Raw genomic sequence first — 21,560 nt, 5'->3', positions numbered from 1 at the left:
GGGAGGCATCCAGGAGGCATCCTTACCAGATGCCCGAGCCACCTCAACTGGCTCCTCTCGACGTGGAGGAGCAGCGGCTCTACTCTGAGTCCCTCTCGGATGACTACTTAACCAGTTAGTTTCTATTGTTTTAGAGTAAGTTCTATGATTTATTTCAAGGGTTATATTGACAGGATCAAATTATTGTGCAGGTCATAACCCCCCTAACCCCCCCTGCAAATTACATCCATGTAGTTTCAGTAGTTTTTTTAACAGTTCTGTTGAACCAAACTTCAAAAGCATGACTGATTTTCCATTTTTCTATCCATGTCCATGTACGTATCTTGAGGATTAGACTAAAAATCCTTCCACAACACAAATATTTCACAACCAGATACTTTCAATCCTAAAATGGAACCTTGAATTCATCCATCTAAATGTTTTGACTTAGTCCTCTTGTCACTGGCACCACGGTTAAATCTTTACTCCAGTCAAAAATGATTAAATTAACTGAACTGAGGGCTGCATTCATCAGTGCAGCCTTCACAGTGTGTCTGGAYGAGTCTTCGTCACGGCCCGTTGGGTCCTCATGAATGTGTGATGAAGCCCGAAACCGAAGCTGATCCCCGCGGGGCCCTTCATCTGCGGAGCCCGATCCCTCAGACAGCTGCAGGCCGAGGGATCAATGATTGTCCCYTGAATAAAACATCATCTGCTGTGGGTCGGAGTAGGAAGTTCAGCATGCCAGTTCGTAAGGAAGTGACATCAGGGCAGGAGCTGTTGCTAAGGGGCGACGTCACGCCTGCGACCTGAGCTCAGGGTGAACCTGGTGACTTATTTAATCTGACGTGTTTGTCTCAGAAATTGCCTCAAAGTAACAGCTAAAGAGAAACATATGCATACAGTCAGAATGATGAGCAGGCCTGACAGGATGAGCAGGACTCTGCCCAGTGTGACAGTACATGTCGTACGCTGACAGATGAATATACAGCTTCACCTGATTCATACAGAAAAACTCCAGTGTTTACAATAAAAAGGAAAGGAAAGAGAAAGGAAGTGAATCATGAGGGAGGATTCCCCTCAGAGTCAATAATAAAGATTTTTTTTACTCTTCTGTTAATTACAAGAGCCTCTCTGCAACTTGTAACTTTTCATTATCTCCACAGGTCAGGCACATCTCTGTGGGCCACACCTTCAAAATAGACAAAGCCCGTCGTGAGCTGGGTTACTGCCCAAAGAAGTACAGCCTGGCAGATGCTTTCGACCACTACCTCAAGACCCAGATGCCTCGCTCCAGCTCATCCTCCACCAGCGTGGCCTTGACCTCCCCGCTGCTCCGATTCTTTGTCTTTCTGCTGCTGATGGGACTCAGTCTGCTGCTCCTCGTGTTGTCTGGCATACTCTAGCTAAACGTCTTTGACAGTATTGAACAGAAGAGAATTCCTCTCAGGCTTTGTCAGTTGAAGCAGACTCCTGATTAGACAAAAAATATATTTTGTTAGTTGCAGCAAATACAAAAAAAGAACAAAAGAAATCACCAGTTTTAATCACCATGAATCAGTTTTAGTTATTATTTTAGATTAACTTATATTTCTCATTTTCACCGGTTTTAGTCCCCAGAGATCAGTTTTAATTAATTTCAGGTTAATTTATATATTCCTCATTTTTCACATGGAAAACAAAATCATTGACGTATGCTAATGTATGGTTGTTTTTCTACCTTTTGAAATCATGTGAGCCGAATTTAAAAATGATATTAAGATTTGAAAAGTATTAAATTGTGAGGATTTGAACAATTTCTCCACAGCTTCCTGTTATTATTGGGCTATTTGTTTAAAAACACGTAACTTTGTATTATTAATAGTCAAACTATAATTTATTGTATTTAAGGCATGCTTCCAATTTGTACGACAATGTTCTGTGGTGAGTTGTTGATGAGAATTACTATTGAAGTAGTAATTTTGTACAATTTTAGAAATAAAAAAKTTAAGAAGGAATGTGGCATCCATTATTTTAAGAGAACGTGTTTGGATTTGCAACATTGACTAAATACATTTGAATCATAAAAGAATGTATTTTTAAAAAAAAATCTGATTAGCATTAAACATGCTATGTTTATTGTGTCCACAAGAGGGCGCCATTGCACTGGCAAGGATTTTACCAGCTGTTGTAGTCTARAGCAGGTAGATTTTATCAGAAAAAAACATTAATATAGGAACCTTTTGTAGAGTACTAATCAATCAAAAATGTAAAAAAAGGCTTAAATTAAAAAACAGTCAGTCAGGGGAAAAAATGTATTTGGCAGCGGTGGGATTCGAACCCACGCCATCGAAATGACTGGAGCCTAAATCCAGCGCCTTAGACCACTCGGCCACACTACCTCATCATTTCCGCCACAAAATGGCACCTGTGACTACCTTAAAAGGGCCATAGAGCTTGCAGATGTAATTAGATACTTATTGATCGAGTCATTTAAATAAATTTACATTCCAATATTTTGTTAGAACCTCCCTTTATTGTGGTTTTGTGCGGATCCTTTTGTTTCCGAGCATCTACATCTAAATAAAACAACACATTATTAATACATTTTGACAGACAACAGCACTCCTTTCACCTCTTTACAGTCCTGTTCTCATGCTTCTGATTTAACACATTTATGGGTAAACTTTTGACAGTGTGTGTTGAGTGTTTACTGATTGCTTATCTGTGCAGTTTTGTGAGATTTCAGCATGCAAAGTTGCTGTAAAGAGTTTTCCTTCTGGGTGAACGTGGTGTTCAATCCTCTTTGTTTGGCCCTTTTAGTGGATTTGGACTGCTGAAAGTAGGATGGTGAAATCTCAGCTATGTAAATCCTAATTACATTAAAAGTTGTAAAAAAAAAACTGTCTGAGGTCTTGAAAATTTTAGACAAAGCTTGGGTTATTTTTTCATGTGTAAAAAATACTACGAGAAAACACTGATTATACTGAAGTGTGAATACCATATAAACGCATGATGATGTATAATATCTTTTTAATAATGCATGTGAAACATACAAACACTGATACACCCTACTGTGCATTTTAAGTCCCATCTCTAAACATTGGACCAACATCTGCTCTAGACAGAGAATAAATAAACCAAAACATTTCTACAAATAAATAAAACAAAAAACGTGATTTATATCAAAAACAGAGCTTGTGTGAGGCCTGCTGCTGAGCAGACACTCGTCAGAAACATGAAAACAAAATAAATATTTCCAGTGTCCACGTCAACTTTCACACAGATTGTGTTGACAACTTAAAGAAATGGTTCAGATTTACGATTAGSTTGATTGCCTTAAACTCCTGATTGCATCAACTTTTTTTGTTTTAAGACAACATTCAAATTTTTAACTTACAAAATTTGTGTATGCATACTATAATACTACACATGGTGTGCTTTTCCTGACCAAAAAAAAAAAAAAAAAAAAATTCTGTCATTGTGGTTAAATGTTCAGAGCAGTTAAACATTTTAAAAAAAAAAAAAAAAAAAAAAAAAAAACCAAACAAAATAACATTGTAGAAACACTGTAGGTACACAATACTTATGGTTAAAATGTACAATACTGTGCAGAGGTTTAGAGTAATTTCATGTCTAAGATGCCAAGCAGTCGTTCTTCTCTGTCACTGCATAAATGCTGAGTCAGCAGTGAGTTTTTGAACCAACTACTTCAACATGCTTCAGCTATTTTATCCTTTCATATGCCAAAATATTCAGCTCAGACAAGACATTGTGGCTAAAATATTTTGTTTTTGTCATTTTTTGTCATTTTTTGTACCTTTTGAAATATTTCACTATAATTATACTTGTTCTCATTAAAATCTAATTTTTGAAACCACTTTTTAAAAATGTACTTTAGGATCATTGTTTCTTTTTTGGATTTTAGCCACCGTGTTTCTAATTMTAGCTTTGAGCTACAGTTTATAGGTACAATTTTTTTTTGCCAGAATTCAATTTCAGCTGCTGATTTTTGCAATATTGCTATTGTTTTGATTATTTTAATCTTTAAAAAAATCTGTTTCAGTTCCAACAACTTTCAGCAAAAACACAAATTTAATTTTGTATTTTGRCACAGTGACACATGTTCAAATATCTTTAACTGAATATGTAACAAATACTAAAGAGATGCAGATATAAAATATTGTTTTGACTAAATCYTGAATCAACTCAAGGATGATGCATCTCAGAAAGTCTGGCTCCTTGGAAGTGAAGGATGAGCAGCACTGTACATCTTATCCACATTAGTTTAAATATCTAAAAAGTACTTCTTATTTACGATGGCTATATTAAATGCTGCTGTTACATATACCAGGATGGAATCAAATGATCTGTGTACAAATGAACAAAAGTAAACAGCATTTCTAAGACTTGCACATTTGAAATGTTTTACAGCAAAGCAGCCTTCTGACCTAAACTTTACCAGACAAAACAAGTTCTGAAAGACTGGATCATGTTCATTTGGCAGATGTGCAGAAATCACTGTTACTGGCAGGATGCCTGTTCTCACTCAGGTCCTCTTTAGTCTTGTGGATGCAGGTGAAGATTTCCTTGAAGAGCAGCTTGTACTCAGGCTGCTGGCCGTTTTCAGGAACCACCATCAGATCAGACAACGCAGCCGAGTTAGAGAGGCGGCGGCGCACCCAGGCGTTGGTAGAAGAACCGCTGGAGGTCTGGACGGCTTTATGGCTGAGATCATCTGTGTCCTGCTGACATCTCCMCAGCAGCTCATCATACTTTACCTTAGAAAAACCAATCACACATCTTTAAACCCCACTCAATAAAACACCCCAGTTCTGACAAAGTTGTAACATTTAAAGGCCCCCCTGAAGCAAATGGTAATCATTGCACCTGCAGTGCGTTGTACTGCGCGTCCACCTCGTTGAGCAGAGAGATGCCTCTTTGTTTCACAGCATCCGCTCGTCTGATGCACAGCTGCTCGTGACCACGGCGAATTTCATCGGCGATCGTTGCTTTTAAAACGCTGTCGCTGTTGCGCCTCTGCTGGCTACGTGTGCTGCGCTCTTCATTCTTTTCAGGCGCCTCCTCCTCCTCCTCCTCGCTCTGCCTCTCCTCTGAGGCAAAAAACACGGTTTCAGGCAACAGCAGCCGGTCAGGTCTTCTAACACTGGTGAGAGCAAAGACAAATGCTGTCTGGTAAATATTCTATCACGGATCCTCAGGAAAACAGAGTCCTGCATGATTTTCTTCTGACCTGTTGGCGCACTCMGCGCGCCACAGAACTCGCAGCTGCTCCACTTCCTCCTCCAGCTCCTTCTGTCGAAGCCGGCAGCCCACCAGCAGGGTCAGCCGCTGCTCCAGACTCTGGTTTTCCCTGGATGTGAACTCGACCTCTCGCTCCGCAGCCTCCCGGCGGTTCCTTTCTGCTGCTATCTGTTTCTGAAGRGTTTGGACGGAGCGCTGCAGAGCGTGGTTCTCCTGCTCCGGGTCGACAGGTCTGTCTCTGTCGCAGAGGAAGCTCTGAGGCGACCAGAGTTCACCATCGTGAGCCGGATACCTGGGCAATAACAAATCCACAACTTTGGAGAAAATACTGTATGCAAGTGCAAGAATGATGAAGAATACAAGAATACAAACTACCTTTTTAAAAAGTATAGGTGTGTATAAGTTAACACACATTTGACATGTTTTTTTAAACTAAAAGTATTTATTTATATAGTGTTAAAGTGCCTGTGACATGAAAGTTTCTGTAATAACACAAATGCATTTTTGGAGATAACACTGAGAACATTTTACTAAATAATTTTCATGCTGCTGAGGTGAACGGTTGTTGAGATATTTGCATGTGAAGTAACAGGAAGTGATGTCAAAGAGGAATGTCTGCATGAAAACAGAGCTAATGCTCAACAGCCCAGACTGTGGAGAGGAATCTGATGTTCTAGACCAGAGGTGCCCAAAATGGGGCCCGCGGGGCAAATTTGATTTGGCCCACAGCAGTTACCCTGGTTACTAGATTGTAATCTTCAGTCTTATGTAGAAATACTATATTTGCACTTAATCTTTTCAAACATTGGTCCAACTATAGGTAGAAGGAGCTGTAGTCAGACAGTCTTAACTCATGGTGCTCACTTTATGTTTGAATTATATTAAGATTAAACTTAAAATACAAGTAACTTCAAGAGACATTTATATCAGATTTAAGTCCATATCTAGATTTGCACACCTTATAAGACCACATATAATCAAATTTTAAATTATGAAAAGTCCCATGAGCCTTTGCTGCCCAAGCAAACATTGAATTGTACCCATGTCTATGGGCTGAAAAAACAAACAACAAGAAAATGTGGGCAACCGCACTGGGTGCTAGCTTAGTCATAAAAAATACAACTTTATTTGAAGTATTTGCATTTCTTGTATTATATTATTGCATTTGGCCCACCACCCTCAGATTGATTTTAATCTTGGCCCTCTCAGGGAAACTGTTTGGGCACCCTTGTTCTAGACTATTTTGAGTTGTTATTAGACAGAAACAAAAAACAAACAAAAACACAAAACAAAAAGAGACTCAGAGTTCAAATCATAATGTTTCGATAAACAAAGACCAGAGACTTCTGTTACTTAAAGGAGTTCCCCTTTGATGTCACTTCCTGTTTCCCTTTTGCTGAGCCAAGTTCAAAAGAAAATAGGTCAGTTATGTGTCCAAATGYATAAAATAATGTGTGGTATGACAAGTTTCTTAAACAGAACAAAGTTTTTGACTCTTTGTATCTGAAGGATAAGCAGGGCCGGATTAACACTTCGCTGTACCCTGGGCAACAATATTCAAGGGCCCCATCATCACGACCCCAGGATTACCAGTCTGGCAAAATACAGAGTAAATTATTGCAAATTATTATGCTTATCCTGGATAAGCAAGTCACAGGCACTTAAACTGCAAAAGTTTTACTTTTTCTCTTCACAACGGAAACCATTTCCACACCTGTTTCCACATCATAAACTCCTCCTGAAGCTGTGGTTATGTGTGTGAGAGTTWACACACCGCTGACAGAGAGGAAGGATTAACCTCCTCCTCCTGTAGATGATGTCTCAACTCAGTGTTCTGCTCTGAATGACCTGCTGTCTGTTCAGCAAATGATGGCTGAGAGCCGAGACCCTACACCAGACCTGAATTTGACCTCACAGCTTTGTTTTCATATCAATAAAACGGGCGCTAAGCATTSTGGGACAACAGCTTCCCTTCAAACCAACGTTTTCTTTGCAGGGAGAGTGACGAGACTCACTCGTGAGTTGTACCTGTCTCGTTGTAAGTCGTACAGCTCTTTGAGGCAGGACACGCTCTGAGCTCCAAGGCTGCGCCGCTGCTCGGCCAGCTCCCTCTTGCTCCGCTCCGCCTGCGCAGACTTCAGCTCCTCGATCTGGGTCTGCAGATCCTCCATGTGGGTCTGAAGTCCATCGATGGTCTCTGTTAAACTGAAGAAAAGAGTTGGGAARATACAGGCACGTAGGCAAAAGTTAATATGTGACCCATCATATCGAAATGAGGGTTAAGTTAAATTTGGTCAAAATGACTTAATTACATTTTCAGATTACTGGCTTTAAAAGCTACATTTTGATACCTGGATCATRCTGATATCATAAACGGAACAAGAGATATGACTTAATTTGTCTTGTTGGTTATGATAATACATTAATATTTGGTTAGAATCCTAATTTTATGTAATTTTTATGAGAAATGTTTCATTTCATTATGAACAGGAAACCTCAAATAGTATCTGAATATTAACATTTCCCAGTTGGAAAGAAACAAAAACATTGCTAGCTCACAAGGAAAAGCTAAAAAAATTTTTAAGGCATTTTTCCTCAAAATCAGTATTTTTGTTGCTTCTGCTCAAAAAAGTGTTTTTTTTTTTTATGATTATATTTCACACAGTTCATTCAAATGAAACACTGATAAGGCATTTATTTGTCGTAAGTTGAAAAAATGCAACTTTTGTAAGTTTTTTGATCAAAACACTATATTTGCCTATTTCTCCATATACCACTTTTAGACTTAATCCTCGTTTTGATGTGACATGGGTCACATATTTATCTAAAAATGTGAAGTAAAAATCTAATTTACCGCTGACCGGAGGACTAACCTGTGGATCTTGTGCTGGGCCAGACGGCTGTCCTGGACCAGACTCTGGTTGCTTTGCTCCAGGTCCCTGGCGGCCACGTCCAGCTGCTCGTACACCTTGGTGTGCTGGTCGTTCATCTGACGCAGTAGCTCCACCTGTTTGCTCAGGTACTGGGACAAAACACAGGAYTTATTATTTATTTTAATATTTGTGGATTTGTTTTTGTACATTCAAGAGAAAGAACGTCTAAAATTTTCCAAAAGCTGTTTAAATATCATGAATTTAGGTTGTTCTTTCAAACTACAGTATGTGAGTGAACAATATCAAAGATWAAACCTATTTGACAATTTTAAAACTGTTCATACTGTATATTAATACAAAACCGTTTAATAAAAAGCCTTGCATTCCTTTAATGAATGCATAAACAGCCATTTGTGTCCATCCCTGCATCACACCATCAGACTCACGTGTACAAGCGGCTTTATTTGAGCTCACCCGGRGCCAGACTCGGCATTAGTATGAGGGTCACAGAGACGTACTGGGATTACCATATCAACCTCAATAAATTCTCAAGCCGCAGCTTTCTCACGGCCGTAAACAAATTAAGACTCTTATAACCGCTGACCGACTGGGCGACGTGTCCTCCGGGTCAAACAGACCGGCAATGGTCCGCGAATAAACCAGAACACTGAAAACTCCCAAGACCTGGTGAAGGAAGCTGCTTTTAGGGATCAGCGTTTAGTAATTCAGAGGTCAGCATACAGAGATGCCAAGTGTTTGAGTTTTCACATAACTGGGTTGAACGTGTTCTGCCAAGTGGCTCATTTGGGTCAGGATTAGATTTTACTTCTCTCAACGAATCATCTCTAATCCTGGACTCGTTCGTTTAATGCCATTACCAGAACAACACGGACAGACAGGCGGGACTGTGGGTCTAAATGTTTGTGGGTTTCAAGCAGCTGGAAAGCTTACAGTAAACATTTATCACCTCTATCTCCTGCAGCTGGTCCTGGTTGGTGGAGTACATCTGCTGCAGGGCCTGCTCCAGCTCATGGTTCCTCTCAAGGAGACTTTTCCCGAGCTCCGCTGCCAAATGGAGATCTAAACAAAGCAGGGAAATTTTTTAAAACACCGGTTCCAGCACTGTTACAAACAATGGGGAAGTGACTGAAGGGGTTTATATTAGAAATGCAAGTACAAACACACAACTTATTGTCTTCTGGTAAGCTCTCATAAACTCTGGACTTTGCTTGGAATCAGCTGTGCCCACTACTCTGGACTGACGCCAGCCTTGTGGGTCCGCAGTGAACAGAAATGCTACTAAATCAACAATGAGCCCTTTAGTTTTTGACTCAAATGTTTCATACCACTGCTAACTAACCTGGCAACATTTTCAAGTAGGTGGACAAGACAGAGCTGCACAAACTGAAAAGATTGATTTCGTACCTTTTTTTAATTCCCCTTGTTTAAACAAAGATAATTTCTGACTGTTACTATCATTTTTCCAAATAAAAACTAAATTCTTACCAAAGCTCAAATATTATAATATTCKGTTTGGTTCCTATTTTTGTTAAGACAATCAATTTTCCTTTCATTAATAAATTACKAGCTAAATTTATTCAGCTCAAATAAAAATGCTGATCAAATATTTATGTTTTAAGTTTTAATGTTTGGCAGTTTTCATTAAAAAACAGACTTGTAGGATATCAGTTTCTCATGTTTAAAGATGTAAAATTCTCAGCTTGATTCCACAGATTATTGTCAAAACATTATTAAAATAACTTTATTGTTTTATTTTACCTGGATAAACTTTTGAAGAGACTTACTTATCATATCATCTCACCAGCTGACGGTTTATTATTATTTGTTAAAAGAAAAACAACGCAAACCAGTCTGGACAAATAACAGTAAATTAGAAGCTGGGTGGTGATGCGTTCACTGACTCCTAAAGTTTTAGGGCGCGTCCCTTACCGTCTTCGAGGTCRCGCTGGTTGTACCAAGGCTCCTTATTCTTCTCAAACTCTTCCTCCAAAATCATGTCAGTCAACATCTTCACCCCACGGGACGAAAACAAACCTCCCAGACAGAAACTTAACACAGTAAGTGTTGCTGCGGCTGCCTGGATCCGTCCGTTAACCACCGCCGGCTGTAAAACATCTACATCCTGTCAGAGCGCGAGCGGCTTTAAAACTCGGTTGTCCACGGCAACGTGGCAAATACGTCCGTAATGACCGGTAGGTGGCAGAAGAGCCACAAAAAAAAAAAGAGCAACACAAAATTATGTTTTGTTCACACAAATCAATTTACAGTTTTTCACATTTACTTTTAATCATCTTACCATAAATAGTAAGGGAAACAATAAAAATCAACAAAGTTAAAAATTAGTTGCGARTTCCAGGTGATTTTGATTGACGTCGTTCTTGTCCAATCACTGAGGAACACAAGGGTTAAAAGGATCTTCCACCCAATCAAACGTTTGTTTATTACCGTAAAGCTCCGCCCAGAATCCGGAGCATAAAAATCGAGTTTGACCTGATTTTTGTGCAGTCTGAGGAGATTTTCTGATTTTGTACAGCTTCGCTAAACATTATTTAGTACGCATGAGCCTTTAAAGGGACCTATGGATCAATAAATCGAAAATGCTAGAAACCCCGCCTCTTCTCTAAAACATCTTTTTGTTCACTTCTCGAAGATCGATGGTCAGCAGTAGCGTTTAGCTAAAACAACAAGTAACTAAAGCTGCATGTCCAAGCATCCCGGAAGAAGAATGACCATCATGGCCCGATACTCAACGAACTTTGGGATCAATCATGCAGCTCTGGCTTATGCCATGACCACTCTGGGCTCCGGCATGATTAACCATATTTTTAGCTTCTATTATGTCAAACTCTTCCTGAATAAATACAAGATATCTGAAGGAGCATTCCACCAATCCCAAGTGAGTATCCTGCAAGCTAATCTGCTTACTTCATGTGCATTTTTATCTTATCATTTCTGATAATCAATAACCAAAACACAGGTCAGTGGAAAGGCGTTATCCTTTTTACTGAAGTTTACAATGAGACAACCCTTGTAATGGCCTTGAGCTCAGTTTCTTTCTTTCTTTCTTTCTTTCTTTCTTTCTTTCTTTCTTTCTTTCTTTCTTTCTTTCTTTCTTTCTTTCTTTCTTTCAGCTATGTTCAATCCAACACTTGACCTTTTTATGGGCAGATGCACTTCATGCTTGTTAACTAATTTAACTCTCATATAATTCAGGTATAAAAAGGCTTCTAAAGTCTGGATGAACCGGCGATTTGTCGACACACAACAGAATCCATTGTAAATTGGGCCTTTGTTAGCAGCCGGCCAGAAAGCCTGAAGAAATACTAATAAAGATCCTGTTAAAAGTTTACAAGATTTGCCTGTTTAAAAGCAAAACAAAGACATTAAGGATGATTTAAAACAGATGTGTAGCTGTTAAATATGTTTTATTTAGTTTGCACGTCACTTCAAATCTGCTCGAACTGTTCTTTACACCTTGTGTCTGCAGGTGGTGTACATGGTGTGGAATTCGGTGAACGATCCTCTRTTTGGTTACCTCCAAGACAACTCCCGGATGTCCTGCTGCTCTCACCGGCGTCTCTCCATCCTGTACGGAGCCCCGCTCTACTCCCTGGCGTTCCTCCTGGCTTGGTTCCCGTGGCGGTCGTACGCTCCTGACGACTGGCTGTGCGGTTTGCATTTAACCGTGGCTCTGTGTGCGTTCGATGGCCTGCTGACGTTCGTGCTGCTGGCTCAGTGTGCCTTATTCGCGGAGATCTCCAGCCACCATGAGAACCGGCTACGACTCATAAAGTACAACCAGGTGCGACCGCCCTCTTTCCTCTGCACGGGTCAGGTCGGACCATCAGCTCACGTCTCTCTGTTTCCCAGGTGGCCTCTCTCCTCGGGTCCTCCAGCATCCTCTTCTGTGGCATGGTGTCCGAAAACATGGAGAACTTTAAGCATTTTCAGATGTTCACCGTGCTGATTGCTGTTTTGAGCTGCGCCTGCATGATCTACACGGGTGTGCACAGCGAGAGCCGCTTTGACAAACTGTCAGACAGCTCGGGGCACGGCGAGCAGGCCGCGGCGGCGCAAACGGGATGCTCCCTCTCCATGCTGAAGACGATGACGTGGCAGATCTTGAGCAACAGGGACTTCCAGCTGTTTGTGCTGATGAATTTCTTCCAGGTGTTCATGGTGGCATTCTTCAACAACTTCACCATGATATTCACCGAGCGCCTGATTCCTCAGGACGCGCTGTCGTCACTCGCCAAGAGCGTCATGTACGGAGCGGGATTCATCTTGCCTCAGGTTGATCTGTTTTCTTCAGAGCTTTTAMTTTCTTATGTGTGAACTCAGATGACCAAAGAGTTTAAAGGGATCCCTGATTAGTTGTAACATTAGACTTTATTTGATAAATATTTATTTTAACTGTAAAATAAAGACTAAAAATACTGTAGGCTGTTAAGTTTTAAAATTTTTTTTAAATTATATTTTAACACGGACAGAGCCATTTTATTTACACACAAAGCATTCTGGGTAAATGATGACGTGGATAGGTCCTCAGTGTGAGCAAGCTATATCCACCGTGAAGATTAATCTTGGACAATATCTGACGATCGACTCTTTTAAATGAAACCAGAGAGCGTTGACAGAGAGGAGAAGTAGAAATGACTCAGCCTGTAACTGAAAATATYGATGGAGGACAACAGAGCTGCTTCATGGAAGAAGAACCTCAGRTTAGCCTGTTAGCTTTAGCATTAGCCCCGACGCTATTTTGCGTTATATGTATTAGCTCAGCGCTAGCGCAACAAACAAGCTAAACTGAGGTCCTCCATCCATATTTTCAGTTGCAGACTGAGTTATTTTTGTGTTCCCCTCTCTGTCATGTGGATGYAGGACCTCAGTGATGAGAGAATGTGTAGCTCTGAGCTAATACATGTATATAGTGATAGCGTCGGGGCTAATGCTAAAGCTAACAGGCTAAGCTGAGGTTCTTCTTCCATGAAGCAGCMCTGTTGTCCTCCATCCATATTTTCAGTTACAGGCTGAGTCATTTCTACTTCTCCTCTCTGTCAACGCTCTCTGGTTTCATTTAAAAGAGTCYATCATCAGATATTGTCCAAGACTAACCTTCAGGGTGGCTATAACTCGCTCACACCGAGGACCTATCCACATCATAATTTACCCAGAATGCTTTGCGTGTAAATATAATGGCCCCATGTAAAATGTATTTTTAAAAATTATAAAAACTAAACAGCCTACAGTATTTTTACTGTTTTTATTTTACAGTTAAAATAAAAATTTATTAAATAAAGTCTAATGTTACAACTAGTCAAGGATCCCTTTAACATAACTTTCTTATTACATTTTACTGACCAATGCTTGTACCAGAACTTAAAGTTAATTAAAATATCTGGGGAATTTTTACGACGTCCCTAACTCCATTTTTCTGATGTCTCCATTCCAGCTTCTAGTTCTGTGCAGTCACAGTCTGCTGCTAAAGCTGGGCTACTATAAGATCATCCTCTTCACCTTCGTCCTGGAAGCTGGAATGGCAGCTGTCATGTTTGTGCTTGGTCCTCAGCACTATTATTTCATGGCATTTTTTCTCACTGCTAGCACGTAAGAAACTTTGGTTACAGCCCTCGACTGTCCTGTGTGTTATTGATTTGAATGACACGGCCTGGTTCCTAACCTCCGTCTCTTCCGCAGGGCTATCATACAAGCAGCGTTCAGTCTCTTCGGCTTGCCTCTGGCTGACATTATCGACACAGATCTGCAGAAGTACAAGCGCAGGTGAGCGGATTATAAAAATAAGGCTGTTACTGAAAATCTAGCCCGGAGCAAATTGATGAGGTGGCTTTTATAAAGCTGTGCTGATTTGTTTACCTAAACCAGTGCAAAATTGTCTCTTTACTTGTTGCTTTARGACTCGAACACGAGGCTTGGACTATTCTGAAAGAGAAGACAACAACTCGCGTTKATATTTGACTTMTTACCCGATGTGTTTGTCCTTAGCTCCCCTCTCTCCTCCATGGTGTTTGGAACAAACGCTCTGTTCACTAAGCCAGCTCAGTCTCTGGCTCCGATGATCGTCCTTAAAATCTTGAACCAGTTTGGATACGAGCAGCTGAAAGATGCAGGACAGGACTCAAGTCCAAGGTACAGAGATTTGATTTGTCTGCATCTTAGTTTCTTMAGAGTTTGAAGTCTAAGAACTAAATTTACTGTTTTTTCTAGTCTATCAGTTAATTTTTTTAAGAAACAGACTGATTACATTTCAGAATAGTAATGAGATAATGTTAATGAACAAAACAAACATTGATATTGGTCTCTGGAATTAAGTTTAATTCAAAACTAAGTAAGAAGGGAAAAATCCATGTTGGTAGTTTTTTAAATATAAAACAAAAATAAGGAGCAGAGGTCCCTTTGGTTTGCCACAGTGAAATAAATCAGGATTTCTCTGCTGTTAAAATAACAAGTACAGGAGTCATACAGTCATATTTGCATATCAACACATAGTTACACAAAACCTCAGCCTGTGTCAAACCTGGATAGTCGTATCTGCCGAGGAAGACGGTTTGACCCAGCTGTAGGATGTAATCAGAAACATCAGCTTCTTATTGTCACCCTGCCTTCGTTCCAAAGGTCACTTYTGATATCATAATTCATAGAAATGAAAATATTTACTTTGTGATCAGATATTCAGTCTTCAAACACTAAAAATGAGTAAAATAAGGGCTAAACAAAAGCAGCAGCGGAGTAGCATTTTCACATTGATTTTTTTATGGGAGCATTTACACCAGGTTGTAGTTTTAATGTTATATGTTGATGTAAATGAAAATAAAAATGKAACTCGTTTGTGTCTCCTTGTTTTTAGTGCTTTGGAAAGCCTCCACAGCGTTATGTTCTACTTGGTCTGTCTGGTGCCCATGTGTGTCGCGACTCTACAAGTCCTGGCTTGGAGGCCATTTTCCATTCGCAACAGTCACACAGTGGAGATGAAGTACATTGACAGCTAACATGTTTCCTCTAAGTGCTACTGAAGCAGGTTATGTTGTTGGGATTTGGGTAACTTCTTAAAGAATCGTGTTTAAAAATCAAGTAATTGTAAATGTTTGTGATGTTAGGAAGCAATATTTCCTTCACAGAGAAGAGGTGTTGCTTTAATTTAGTGATGGGTGTCCTCCAAGTAAGACAAAGAACTGAAATCTTTATTAATCACAAGGGTTGAGGCTTGAATCTTTTTTGAAGAATTTTTTTTCTAATTGTTGCGTCTTTGACCAGGTTCTTACTCATTTTCCAAACACAGAATTACGCCTCCAGACAGAGCTCTATTTGAGCTTTTTCTCAGGGGATTCTCAGCACCTGCTTCGGATGTTATCATCCATTAAATGGACGTTATTAGTGGTTATCAGTCCCATAGAATTGCTTCAGAATGTCCCGACTGTGCCGCCTAGTGTGTTCTCCGTCCTATAGAATGGCTTCAGACTGTCATCTGGTTAATATGAGGCATAAAACCACTAAGGTTAGTTTAAAAAAAATGCCATGGGGCTACGATAAAGTAGATCGGACTCTGGCGGTAGCAGATTGTTGCATTCCAACGTATATGGCACTGGTTACCCACTAGGGGGCACTGTCGYGACAGTCTGAAGCCATTCTATGGGATTGATAACCGCTAATAACGTCCATTTAATGGACTGATAACATCCGAACCGGCTGTTCTCAAAGTCGTACTGGGCTTTGAAAAAAAGGGACCAGTGTGACAAACTGTGCACTTTACAGAGTTAACGGTGGTTTTAATGTTGAAACTTAATCTGAATCACCTGAAACTGACAGTTWGTGTGGAGATTTCTACTGAGGTTTACAAATCTACACCACTTTGAATCAAAGTTGGTCAAATATCATGTAATGTTTATGTTCAAGGATGTTTACATTCCAGAGATGATTTTGGTTTTGGTACAAAATAACACTACATCATGAATGTGGAAGAAACACATTTAGCCTAATCACTGGATTATGAATTCCTGATTCAGGSTCTAAATCAGGGMRGCRCAAACATTTTCCCCAAGAGAGCCAAAATGAAAATCTATCTGGGGCTGCGGGCCAAATGCAGTAATARAAWACATGAAATYCAAGTARTTTTTGAGTAAAGTCCTTTATTTTTAGCAATTAAGCTAGCAGCCAATGTGGCCTGCTTTTGTRTTAGTCTGTGCACTTGGAGAAAGTCTGCCATACGCTCAAGCAGCAAAGGCTCATGGTAGATTTCATAAATTGATCAAATGAGTTTTTGTGGCCTTATAAAGTGTGCAAATCTACATGTGTGTTAAATCTAAATATCTCTTGTGTTACTTGTATTTCACTGTGTTTCTACATAAGACATTAACTGCTGGTGGGCCAAATCAAATTTGGCCCGTGGGCCCCACTTTGGGCTCCTCTGCTCTAAACGTTGTTGACATTTTATTACTTTTGTTTGTTGTGTCACAAAGTAAGAGTCAGGCTGAGGAAAAACATGAAAATGTTTTAGTAATACAAATTACATTATTGAAATCAGTAATCAGTAAATCAGAAATTCAGTAAAACAAAAAAATCATTTTAATTTTACAGGAAACGGAAAGAAAGCATCACAAATAATGTATGGATAAAATGTAAATTGCAGCTGTTATATGTTCCAGTGTTTACATGTTGCGTTTACTTGCACCTGAAATTACACAGTATTTCAAAGAGTACTTCACAGCATCACAGTTTACAGCTGAGTGTTGAAGGAGGAAAAATAGATGCAGAAGCAAGAAAATTACAGATTGAAATAAAATGTAGAAATACTCATTCCATTCATTCATCTATTGTCTTTTGGTTGTGGGATAGAAACAAGTTGTTTTCAATTAATTATAAAGCACATTCACCTCAGCCTTAAATGAATTTGTAGAATTGACGTCTGCAATGTGACCAGTTTTGTGTTTGCACTTAACACAATTTGATAGAAATGTACAAAATTTGCCAAAATGGGCTGCAGTACAGCTGGATCAGCATAATGTGAATTTAAAAAAATGACTGATTCTTTTTTTAAAGAAAGACAATGTCTAACAATAACACCATAAATATCAGTAACTTGTCTTGTTTGTATTGATCTTTCTTCCTGTGATCAAATAAATGTGAAGGCTTTAAGATTGTATTAAAAAGCTATTTACAAAAGTTCCTGCTCTGACCATAATTCATATTCATATTTCTTATGATGTCTCTTGAGAAGAAAAAGCAAGTTTTTTTAAGTGATATTTTGAAAGTATTTCTTTGAATTCTGGCTGCTTTTTAGCTTTTCTTTTAGTCTGTTTCCAGAGGAAGATCATAAATGGTTTATAACAGATTTCTTTAAATTCAAGCATTAAAATAGACACCAGATTTGAACGATGCATCAGGGTTGTAACCCCACATAACATTTTTCAAATAGGCCAATTTATACAGACAGGATTTATGATTCTGGACTTTGATCTGTTTTGTATTCACTTTTATTTCCTTGCTCCTATTAAATTTTGTGTATGAACATTTCTCACTACCTGTCTATAATCCAGTTGGAAACACTTCACGAGAYCTAAAGTTTTTTCTTTACATGAATTTAGTCCGTAATTCTCAGATTTTAGCTATTCTCAAGTAGACAAGATCAAACCTCTGAACTGACTTCACCTAATAACATTTCATCTACCAGTATTTATATATACTTCCTGTTGCAAACATGCATCTGTTGCCATTGTTTTAAGCTCATCTTTAAAAAATGTCAAATTAACAGTTTGACAGTCCAGCACATCACATCCAGATGTTCCAAGTTTCTAGCTGATAATTTTTTGGGCAGCACCTTGTTGGAGCTGAAACACTTTAAGTCAAAAAAATATTTTTTGTCAGAATGTTAAAGGGATCCCTGATTAGTTGTAACATTAGACTTTATTTAATAAACATATATTTTAACTGTACAATAAAGACTAAAAATACTGTAGGGTGTTTAGTTTTTATAATTTTTAAACTAAAAGTTTAAAAATATATTACARGGACGGGGCCATTTTATTTACATGAAAAGCATTCTGGGTAAATGATGACGTGGATAGGTCCTCGGTGTGAGGCTGCTAGTGAGCTATATTCACCCTGAAGGTTAATCTTGAACAATATTTGACGATCGGTTCTTTTAAATGAAACCAGATTGCGTTGACAGAGAGGAGAAGGTAGAAATGACTCAGCCTGTAACTGAAAATATGGATGGAGGACCTCACTTTAGCTTGTTTGTCGCGTTAATGCTGAGCTAATACATATAAGGCAATATAGCATCGGCGCTAGCGCAAAGGCTGACAGGCTAAGCTGAGGTTCTTCCATGAAGCAGCTCTGTTGTCCTCCATCTATATTTTCAGTTACAGACTGAGTCATTTCTACCTTCTCCTCTCTGTCAACGCTCTCTGGTTTCATTTATAAGAACCGATCGTCAAATATTGTTCAAGATTAACCTTCAGGGTGGCTATAGCTCGCTCACACCGAGGACCTATCCACGTCATCATTTACCCAGAATGCTTTGCGTGTAATTAAAATGGCTCCATCCGTGTTAAAATATATTTTAAAAAATTTACAAAACTAAACAGCCTACAGTATTTTTACAGTCTTTATTTTACAGTTAAAATATATGTTTATCAAATAAAGTCTGATGTTACAACTGATCGGGGATCCCTTTTAATAAGGTGCCTAAAGAGCCAGTTTAAAATAGGTTCTTTGTTGAGTTGTCTGTCTCCATATGAGATGACACAACTCTGGTTCAGCCCTTAAGTTTAGAGATTCTGTTTCTGCCTGGAAGGTTCATTGGTCAGCCAAAGTAAAAAAATAAAATAAAAAAGTCCATCTCRTCCAAAGTTACATCTAAATAAACTCAGGCATTCATCAGAGCATTTTCTCTGACAAGCAACACACATTTGTTCATTAACTTGTCCAGTTTTCTTATACAAAGTCAAGGAACACACCTCTGAACCAGGAGAATGAACACAACAGGATTTAGGTCACTAAAAGAAGCACACCCTTCTTTCACACAAATAATTCTCCAAATTCTCTGTTGCAGAAAATCCTGAAAAACAAAATCTCAAGAATGAACGTGAACGGACAAGTTGGCAGAAAGGAAAGGTGGGCTGGAAACCTGACAGAGGGGTAGGCTGTGGAACACCGCTGAKGCTGAGGGTTGGAAGAGAAATATGTCTCGTGACATGAGTGAAATCACCGATGTCCTCTGTCCTCAGTTGGACGTTTGTTCTTGTCCTCTCAGTCAGAAAGGTGGAACTCTGCAACATGTCACACGTTTTGGTAGATGTCATCAGTGGAGATGTTCTCGCCGCTCGCTTCCTGGGAGGACGTTAAAACAAATGAGGAAACGTGCAACTGCACAAGTTCTTTGCAATCTCTGCGTTGAGTAAATCCAACCCCGGTGTGCCGCAACGTTTACCTCAACTCGAGAATCATCTCGTCGTCTTTGTTTGCTCATGGTGAAGGTCCCTCTGCTGTGCAGTTCTTGCAGCACGTAACGAAACTGTGCTGTTTTTCTCACGCTGTTCTGTTTTGGGGGTAAATCGTAGAGATTTACAGGAAAACACAAAGACATCATGTGAAGTTATAAGATAATCTTTCAGTTCTGGTGATTTGAGAATCTTGCCTGAGGCTTTAACTCTCTTTCCTCTTTAGTTGCTTCTGTGGTGTTAAGAAACAATTAAAACATTTGATGTAATATTAAAACAAAACCAAAAACGACACACTTACTTCTTTATCCTTTCTGGAGGGCTTCTTGCAAGTGGAGATTTTGCAGCCATGCTTCAACAGAGAGAAAAACGCTCATGTCAGATTCATTTTTTCATTTTGACGGTTAAACTTTTGATTCTCAACAAAAATATTTCATTTGGGATAAACATGATTCACCTTTTTTATAACAATGAATGCCACTAACGCCAGGTTAAAGATGGCCAAGAGGGTGAAGGTTGACCACAGAAGAGTCTGTCTCAGCTGGGGCTTCAGATGTTCTAAAGAGATTTTTAAAAAAGGACTTTATATAGGAAACTAAAGCGAAGGATGCTTTTCTGCCCTGAAGCCAGCCTTTAACCCCCTCCTTACCTTTCACTACAAGAGTTGTTCCCCGTCCTACGTGATGTCTGCAGCATTCTCTTACTTGTGTGATTGTTGATGTTATGGCACAGTGATAGATCCCGCTGTCGTTGGCGTTCAGCGCGCTGATCTGTAGAGATGCTCCATCCAGGCTGTGCCTGCTTGTCAGCTGGAGATCAAGATGGTGTTTTTCTCTAAAAACAAACCACTGGTAGTGCAGACTTACACTGGAACAGTTCGAGACGATACAGGGCAGAACTGCTGATTGTCCCGTTTTGCGGAAGATCACCTTGTGTGGCTGTGATAGGCAGCTGAGTTCCTTCTCTGTGCTTTCTGCAACAGATTGCTTTTAAATATGTGGTTTCTCTYGATTATTTAAAGAGCAAAACAATGAACCACTCATTGCTGGAATGAATAATTTAACACAGATAAATCTTACCTGTCCCACACACGTGGGTGAGCAGGAGAGACAGCCAGAACAATCCCCTCATGTCTGTAGCCGGGCTGCTGGTGAATGATCTTATGATTACCGGAATGGGGTGATCTAAAGGGCTGTCAGCACAGAAGCAAGTTCCTGACCTCACTTCCTTTTTTGTTGTTTTCCACTGAGCAGGCTCTTTGTGACGCCACATTTCAACAAATCATTTAAACGTGTTCATTCTGTCATTCCGTTTCATTTTGGGTTTTTTAAACTGGTTAGGTCAAGAGCAAATTCACTTTTAGCTGACTTGATTTTAAGATTAGATTTTATTTTTAGAAAAATGCAAAAACAGGAAGGCTTGTTAATCTGCTGTTTCCTAACCTGTCTGAGAATGTAAGAAAAAAAAATCCCAAGTAGCATAAAAACACAAACATATAACGTGACTGAAACTAAACAGACATAGACCTAAARGAAACAGAACTATATGGAAGCCAAGAGCGGCCGTTTCCCGCATATAATTTTTTCCCCATGGTTTTCTTGTGARAACATATGTCGTTATCACGAAATAACAAGGATTGRTTCCTCGAGGTAACGAGTTATGGTTTGCTTGTGTATCATTCAGTAACCATGGAGACGGCCCGATCCACTCAGCTGGTCACTGGTGAAGTTTATGATATCAGCAGCATTAGTGTGCGTAGTCGTCTCCCTAAATGATGAGGGTTGATATGAAAGTTGTCTGTACAAGACAAACAAATCGAAATATTCGGTCTGAGTAATGATACAAAAATGAAATAAATTATGTACACAAAGTTACCTCCAGGCCCAGGCCACCCTTGTAAAAGAGATCTGTGATCTCATTGGGACTTTGTGTGTGTGTGTGTGTGTGTGTGTGTGTGTGTGTGTGTGTGTGTGTGTGTGTGTGTGTG

General features: G+C 39.4%; 4 protein-coding genes and 1 non-coding gene across 6 annotated transcripts in view; 2 read left to right on the top strand and 3 right to left on the bottom strand.

The window, feature by feature from the left end:
• Window positions 1–1,976, top strand: part of sdr42e2 (short chain dehydrogenase/reductase family 42E, member 2) — a gene marked incomplete in the record, with an annotated part of 13,946 nt that extends 11,970 nt beyond the window's left edge. Inside the window, 1 exon segment of the mRNA XM_014010123.1 lies at window positions 1,146–1,976. Coding sequence (XP_013865577.1) covers window positions 1,146–1,385 — 240 coding nt within the window.
• A 302-nt stretch (window positions 1,977–2,278) lies between these two features.
• On the bottom strand, window positions 2,279–2,360 carry trnal-uag (transfer RNA leucine (anticodon UAG)). The gene has a single exon. It is a non-coding gene; the product is annotated as a tRNA-Leu (tRNA).
• Window positions 2,361–3,477: 1,117 nt separating this feature from the next.
• On the bottom strand, window positions 3,478–10,270 carry cdr2a (cerebellar degeneration-related protein 2a). The gene is made up of 7 exons (XM_014010122.1): window positions 10,047–10,270; window positions 9,064–9,176; window positions 8,097–8,245; window positions 7,252–7,428; window positions 5,213–5,515; window positions 4,849–5,125; window positions 3,478–4,739 (listed from the first exon to the last, which is right to left on the bottom strand). The coding sequence occupies exons 1-7, from the start codon at window positions 10,123–10,125 to the stop codon at window positions 4,455–4,457; spliced, it is 1,383 nt and encodes a 460-aa protein (XP_013865576.1). The 5' UTR covers window positions 10,126–10,270; the 3' UTR covers window positions 3,478–4,454.
• Window positions 10,271–10,544: 274 nt separating this feature from the next.
• Window positions 10,545–15,653, top strand: mfsd13al (major facilitator superfamily domain containing 13a-like). Its single transcript, XM_014010121.1, has 7 exons — window positions 10,545–11,013; window positions 11,605–11,919; window positions 11,988–12,410; window positions 13,570–13,724; window positions 13,815–13,898; window positions 14,121–14,264; window positions 14,983–15,653. Exons 1-7 carry the CDS (start codon window positions 10,819–10,821, stop codon window positions 15,122–15,124), a joined length of 1,458 nt encoding a protein of 485 aa, XP_013865575.1. The 5' UTR covers window positions 10,545–10,818; the 3' UTR covers window positions 15,125–15,653.
• A 3,081-nt stretch (window positions 15,654–18,734) lies between these two features.
• LOC106518723 (immunoglobulin superfamily member 6) lies at window positions 18,735–20,709 on the bottom strand. 2 transcript variants are annotated; one of them, XM_014010115.1, is made up of 6 exons: window positions 20,653–20,709; window positions 20,223–20,546; window positions 20,031–20,131; window positions 19,875–19,925; window positions 19,564–19,671; window positions 18,736–19,463 (listed from the first exon to the last, which is right to left on the bottom strand). In XM_014010115.1, exons 1-6 carry the CDS (start codon window positions 20,702–20,704, stop codon window positions 19,413–19,415), a joined length of 687 nt encoding a protein of 228 aa, XP_013865569.1. In that variant the 5' UTR covers window positions 20,705–20,709; the 3' UTR covers window positions 18,736–19,412. The 2 variants fall into 2 exon arrangements, with proteins under 2 accessions (XP_013865568.1, XP_013865569.1); XM_014010114.1 differs by having other exon boundaries at window positions 18,735–19,671.
• Between the last annotated feature and the right edge of the window lie 851 nt (window positions 20,710–21,560).

Source organism: Austrofundulus limnaeus, unplaced genomic scaffold (assembly GCF_001266775.1).
Source record: "Austrofundulus limnaeus strain Quisiro unplaced genomic scaffold, Austrofundulus_limnaeus-1.0 Scaffold65, whole genome shotgun sequence".
In the NCBI taxonomy this organism is placed as follows: Eukaryota; Metazoa; Chordata; class Actinopteri; order Cyprinodontiformes; family Rivulidae; genus Austrofundulus; species Austrofundulus limnaeus.
This window is presented reverse-complemented; position numbering and strand designations above follow the sequence as displayed.